At 40.1% G+C, this 6769-nt stretch overlaps 1 protein-coding gene across 7 annotated transcripts in view; it reads left to right on the top strand.

The window, feature by feature from the left end:
• Positions 1-6769, top strand: part of LOC112147146 (ryanodine receptor 3) — a 125664-nt gene that overhangs the window by 41203 nt on the left and 77692 nt on the right. For all 7 annotated transcript variants that reach the window (XM_024273339.2, XM_024273331.2, XM_036210114.1 and 4 more), the window contains 7 exons: positions 144-243; positions 557-650; positions 1905-1979; positions 2393-2549; positions 3005-3169; positions 3483-3604; positions 5273-5453. In XM_024273339.2, coding sequence (XP_024129107.1) covers positions 144-243; positions 557-650; positions 1905-1979; positions 2393-2549; positions 3005-3169; positions 3483-3604; positions 5273-5453 — 894 coding nt within the window. The remainder of the gene's footprint in view (positions 1-143; positions 244-556; positions 651-1904; positions 1980-2392; positions 2550-3004; positions 3170-3482; positions 3605-5272; positions 5454-6769) is intronic.

Here is a 6769-nt window from a genome sequence, read left to right as displayed (position 1 = left end):
CCAGCTGCTGCAGTTTGCAATTATTTATTTATTTTTTAGCCTTAGATTTGGGACTTTATAGCACCTCGCTATGTTTGCATATTTTACCGCTCAATGCTGTTTCTTAGGTGCTACTAATAAACGACATGAAATGTGTCTTGCAGCACTTATCCATCTCCAATGGCAACATCCAGGTGGATGCCTCCTTCATGCAGACTCTGTGGAACGTCCATCCCATCTGTTCCGGTAGCAACATCGAAGAAGGTAAAGACTTCAACAAATCTGATTAGTTTGTTTCATTTCAGAGGTAATGTGCTTCCAGATGGATGATTCTAATTATGAAGCTCACTTAGCTGTAAGTATAAAGTTCCAGAAACTCAAAGCCATTCTCTTACAGCCTTTTAATTATAGATGTAATAATGCAACGATGAAGATATAGTTTTATATTGTATAATAAATAAATATAATGCAGAAACTTTATGATTGTACTGCACTTTTTATGATACTAATGTCCGAAAAGCGGCATAAAATGAATGAAAACAAATCTCAAATGTTATGCATTTTTCTCCTCCATTAGGTTATCTGTTAGGGGGTCACGTGATGCGTCTATTCCATGGTCACGACGAGGTGGTAACCATCCCAGGATCGGATCAGAGCGAAGAGCAGCAGAGGTGCGGATCCTGTCCAGAACACACAGCATGCGGCGTGAACTGAGGATCTCCTTGACCAGCGCTGAACACTTGGCCCTCCAGGGAGCCGAAATGGCCTCTGAAGTTATTTTTGGCAACACTGTAGCTACAGGATGTCAACACGGATAAAGTTAGGCCAAATAAAAATGGCACACCAGGAAGTGGGTCGAAGCAGAGGGCACCCACACACACACTCGTCCAGGTGCCAGAAGATGTGCTTTCTCCTCTCAGACGCAGACACACACTCTATTTTTAGCAGGGAGCACGGCGAACGCGGGGGTGGGATTACATTCCCTTTTTTCTTCGTTTAATCTCCCACTGTTGACCTTGAAATCCACTGGAAGCAGCAATCTTTTCGAAGACCCCACATTTTTCAGGGGCGGTTTCAAACACACTTCATGCTTCTATCGTTTGTGGGGTGGCGGAGGCGTCTTTTCTCCGTTATCTCCAGACCCAGTCATATATATCACTGATAGGGAGCGTGGTGTAGTTTATCAGCGGCCATGTTTCTGTTTGAAGGATGCAGCCTGTGTGTTCCCGTGCTTATTTATGTCTTTGAGTTAAACATCTTGTCGGTGAACACGGCTGTGACAGATGTAGGCTGCAGGGGGAGGTGAGAGTCTTTTAAGTGAGGATGGATGACCTTAGAGGTTTTTGTTTTTTTTAATTTTACAAATAAAAATGGTCTTAACCCTGTAAAAAAACAGTACATCCAATAATTTTATCCAATAATTTATTTAAATGTTTTTTGTATATAAATATTACATCTATCTATCTATATATAATTTTTATATATATATATATATATATATATATATATTTATATATATATATATATATATATATATAGATATAGATATAGATATAGATATAGATATTGTGTGTGTTTTTATTGTGGTCTTTCTTCTATCTGTACAGTACTTTGAGATGTATTTTTATATAAAAAGTGCTTTATAAATAAATAAAATAAATTCAATTTATTGACTTACCCAACAAAACAAAACAAAAAAACCTCTATCAACCAAATTGCGCATGTGGTGTGAACTGCGGGAGAGAGTGGATGCCGCGTGCTCTCCGCTCCGCACTGCTATGCGCCGCTTCAATGACCAGTGTGAACCTAGCGTTATTCACAATGGGTTTTTAAGGAAAGTTTTGATCATGCTAATGAGATCAGATCTAAAAAATGCAAATAGAATGGATTTTTAGGATTTAAAAAATATTCTCATATCATTGCAGGATAGTCAATTATGAGACGGGTAAAGCAGGCGCCAAGGCACGGTCCTTATGGAGGCTGGAACCTCTCCGAATCAGGTACGTTCATTTTATTTTTTTTTTTACTAGATATTTTCTCCTTTGTCTCCATCATCCACTCCTCCTATTTTTGAGCTGGATCTTCTAGCATTTTTCCTCTCTCTCCATATCACTTTTCTGTTATCCTCATTCTTCCTATCAAGACTTGATGCCGTTTGGCTCCTTCTAACTCCCTCCATTTCCTCTTTTCCCTCTCATCTTTGAAACTACCTTGTCATACACTCTCCCAGCCGCCTGTCACATCTGTTCATTTTGGAACTTTCTAAACAGCCTTTTCATTTGTGTTGCATCCCTGCTTGCTAATTATCAGCTCACAGCATTTTAGTATCAGAACATTCTTTTATATTATCTCTTGTGAAAATAAGAAAAAACAAGCCAATCAAGTGAACTTGATTTTTTTTTTAACTCTTCAGCTGGAGTGGGAGCCACATCCGCTGGGGGCAGCCCTTTCGGTTGCGTCACCTCACTACGGGTCATTATCTGGCTCTGACAGAGGACAGGGGTTTGGTCCTGCAGGACAGGGAGAGGTCTGACACTGTCTCCACCGCCTTCTGCTTCAGAGCTTCTAAGGTACGAACCCCCACCCTGAGTGTAAAGACATAAAGGAATAATTCCAGCTTTCTGTCAGGATGATCCATGTTCTACTTCAGGGTCGTTCATTTATTCCACAATTGCCGTAAAGCCTTTACAAAAGAACAGCCCACGGACATCACAGGAAAATCATCATTTGTATGAAGGACAATGAGAATTAAAAGAGTTACTAGACCAGTGAAAAAAAATACATAGAGGTTAATTGAGTTGAAATTGCTAACTGCCACTAAAGGACCATTTGGCTGTGTTGGGTGTAGCACCATATTTTTGTACATGGCTATAATTGATTCTTAGAAAGTGGATTTAAAGCTTGAATTATGCCATATAATAAAAGTCATTAGTCATCCCTTTTTGTGATGGGTGGGGCCACAAACAGCAGATTCTCTTCACTTTCTGTGCCCGTTTGCATTTCATGTTGCTCTCCCTCTGTGCAGGAGAAGCTGGAGCAAAGCCCCAAGCGAGACATTGAGGGCATGGGGGTGGCAGAGATTAAATACGGGGACTCACTCTGCTTCATCATGCATGTGGCCACGAGTCTGTGGCTATCCTACCAGGCGCCTGATGTCAAATCTGCCCGCCTCGGACCTCTCAAGAGAAGAGTGAGTGGTGTCGCAAGGTTTTATTGTTACTGGATGCAAGGCACACAGAAACATTGAGTTCATTAAAGTGATATTAATTTTTTTGAGTAATAAGTTAATTGAGTTGGTCATGGCTCCTTCACAGTGCTGTAAACATTCTCCCTTTGCCACTGCAGCAGAAATAATAGAATTGTGTGTGCGGTAATGTGATGTGTCATCAGTGCAAACACAACCAAACAGCCTGTGGTGTAGAAACTTGTATCTAAACAGTCAGATTCTGCACACTTTCAACATTTCTCTTTTATTTCTGCTGTCCATCTGAACGTCTCACCAGGCGTGCCTACATTCTGAGGGTCACATGGATGACGGGTTGACCCTCCAGCGCTGCCAACACGAAGAGTCCCGCGCTGCACGAATCATCCGCAACACCACGCTGCTCTTTAACCGATTCATCAGGTACACAGCGCTCGGAGCCTTTGTTGCCACGGCGTTACTCACATCTGCACACGGTGATGTGATTGCGCAAATGACTCAATCGAACCGAATCATTATCTGGATTTGCTTTTGGAAAACATCTTGTATTAGTGAATAGTCATGTTAGCAGAGCTTTGGCTTCATTATGATGAATCAAGTTGGAAAATTCAAAATGTGCTGAAAACCTGACACCCCAAATGAACCCCAAAGACTTTCTGACAATCTGGAGAGTGTAGATGGAGAGTGTGACCACCGATGGGGAGTGAGAGTTACAGTCTGGGTGTACCAGAAATCCAAGAGAATAATATGCAGCATTTGGAGCCATAAAGATTACCTGATGTTGTTTTCAACTCTGTTTAATGGAGAAAAAACATTTCAAAAGCTGTAGAGGGTACTGTGCAGAACTTCAGAAAAAAAAACTTTTTCTTGGTAGAAAAAAAAAACATTTTTAGGAGTGAACAATTTTACATTCAATTTTACACAAAGATGCTCATCTACAGTTCTAAAATTGTAGTATCTTAGTAATAATCATGATAATTTGTTTATTAGACACTTCTACATTAACGTCCTTCTCCAATAATCTTTTGATCTATTTTAAAAGTGTTACCACTGATCTTATAATTTTGATATGTATTAGGGCCAGTTTACAACAAGCAAAAAAAATGTAGTTATAACTTTAAATCTCATAAATTCACAGAAAAACTAGTATATTTACGAGATTTAAAGTAATAGATTTATTACTTTAAATCTCTTAAATTTGTGGAAACAATTGCCATAAATTTACGAGATGAAGCTAGTCTATGTACAAGATTTAAAATAATAAAGTTACTTAAAAAAATGTGTATTTAAATTGACAAATTTTAATCTGGTAATATTACTTTTTTTTGGTGGCCCTTTTTTTATGTCGTTTTTAGCCCCAAAAAGTGTCATTTTCCATGATATAGTTTTTGCAGAGCGGCAGGAGTTCATGAACCCTTTAACACCTGAGGCATCGTTGGTGATGCTTAAACACAAAATCTTTAACACACCGTGAACACGATCAACGTAATTCCGGCGGATTGTGAAGGAGATAAACGTCTCAATGTTAAAGATTTTGTGTTTTGTGATTGGTTTACTGCATCAGATTGGCTCCTAAGTAACAATCCACAGCCCTAGTGCCAATCCCTTGGGGAGTGCCTTATTGCATCTACAGGTCAAGCGTTATCAAATATAGTGACAAGCTGAATGAGCAACACTGTCGATGTAAGAGCCCCATGATGTGCAGGATCTTGGGGAAAGCTCAATGAGTGCTCCCTCTTGGCTTTTCCTAACCCTGACCTCCACTACAGAGACTTGGCTATGCATGGTTTGCTATGCTGGAGGATGTGTAAGCGGATGACACTTTTATCAAAGCCCCCCTGAGTCTCCTCTAGAGGCTCTCATGATGGTGACGTGTTCTGCACACACACACACCCACACACACAGCTGGGGCTATTTCTGGCAGGCCAGTGAAAATCAGTATTTCAGCATGAATGAACTTGTGGGCTAAACATTGTGTTAGTCATCTCCTCCTTCCTTCTCGTCTCTTTCGCCGTCCGACTGCAGAGAATTAGGAGATCGGATGCGATGTGGGGTCTTAAACCTTTGTGGTCTTCTCTTTGTCTGTCACAGAGACCTCGACTGTCTGAGTGTGAAGAACCGGGTGCACGGCGCCCTGCCTGTGGAGGAGGTGCTCCAAACCCTCAATGACCTCATCACCTATTTCCAGCTGCCCGACGCAGAGCTGGAACACGAGGAGCGGCAGATCAAACTGCGCTCGCTCAAGAACCGGCAGAACCTCTTCAAACAGGAAGTGAGTCTCACCAAAGCCGCCAAACTTTAACCCAAAAAACCTCCAACACAACGGATCAGTAAACTGCACACGCCGATTGACCCGACAGCAGAGGCAAACACACGAAACAACGAGGATGGCGGAAGCAATAAAGCAATTGATCCTTTGTGGTGCGTTTCATTGCCGTCCAGGATTGGGAAGTGCTGAATATGAAAGTGTCAGCAGTTCTGCAGTTATAAGTTTTCCCTGAGGCGGACGTAAGTGCAGCGAAGCTTCCCGCTAAGCCTCCGGGGCTTAAATTGCTTTCATCAGTTATGACACAGCAGCTGCTCTGACGGTCCCGCTGATGTCAAGTCGCCGAAGCTGCCATTTACTCATTCGTTCAGCCATAAGACGCATGCATCACGAGATTTCACTCAAACCCTTTAGTAAATACAGGAAACCTGACTGCTTTTTTCCCTTTAAATCTCAAATATTTGTGAATTATTTTTTGTTTCATTTCAGAGCTAAATCTAATTTTTCCGACTTAACACAATAAGGGGAAGTAGGAAGCTCCGCTCCTAGAATATTATATTCCTTAGGCCAATTTATCACCACACACAGCTGACTCATGATTTTTGCTGGTATTATAAATCACTTGTGCTTTCTGCTTTGTGTTTTAAAACCCTCCCCTTTTTGCATACAGTAGCTGATGACTTCAGATGTTTCTCTGTGGAATAAATCATCGCGGCACAGCCACCAAAAGGCCTCGCAATGTTTAGCTAATTGAAACCTGGAGAGATATTTGCTTCATGAAGCTCTTCTGCTAATGAGAGTGTCATTGATAAAACATTGTTTATATTTAAATGGGACAGTTTCTTAGTCAAATACATTCATAGGAGCACATTTCACTGATCTCCAGCTTTTAAATATTTGACAAGTGAATGAATAGTTTTGATCTCTCTGCTTCCATTACAATTCTTGTTTTAAGTCTATTTGTTCTGTAAAGCCTTAGCTAAAGATTTTTGACCTGCAGTAATTCAGCTTTGAATTGTATTTTTTTTTGCATTTAATAAGTTGTCAACACTGTATTACATGTTAATTAATGCTTAATTATGCACTAACTAACATTAATAAAGAGCCTGATATTATAGTTATTTTTGTGCTCAAGATTACAAAGGTTTTAATGTTTGTTTTGAACCAGTTTTTATCCCCACAAACTTTATAATATGTAAATATTATAACTCTATTTTGTATTTTTTTATATTTTTTTGTCAGAAAAAGTTGCCATCGAAGTTGACGTTCTAAATATCTAAAATATTATCCCTAAAATTGTGTAGCCAAAAGATTTGAAACCC

The sequence above is a fragment of the Oryzias melastigma genome, linkage group LG22 (genome assembly GCF_002922805.2).
Source record: "Oryzias melastigma strain HK-1 linkage group LG22, ASM292280v2, whole genome shotgun sequence".
NCBI lineage: Eukaryota > Metazoa > Chordata > Actinopteri > Beloniformes > Adrianichthyidae > Oryzias > Oryzias melastigma.
Note: the sequence above shows the minus strand (reverse complement) of the source record. Positions and strands in the feature narration are given on the sequence as shown.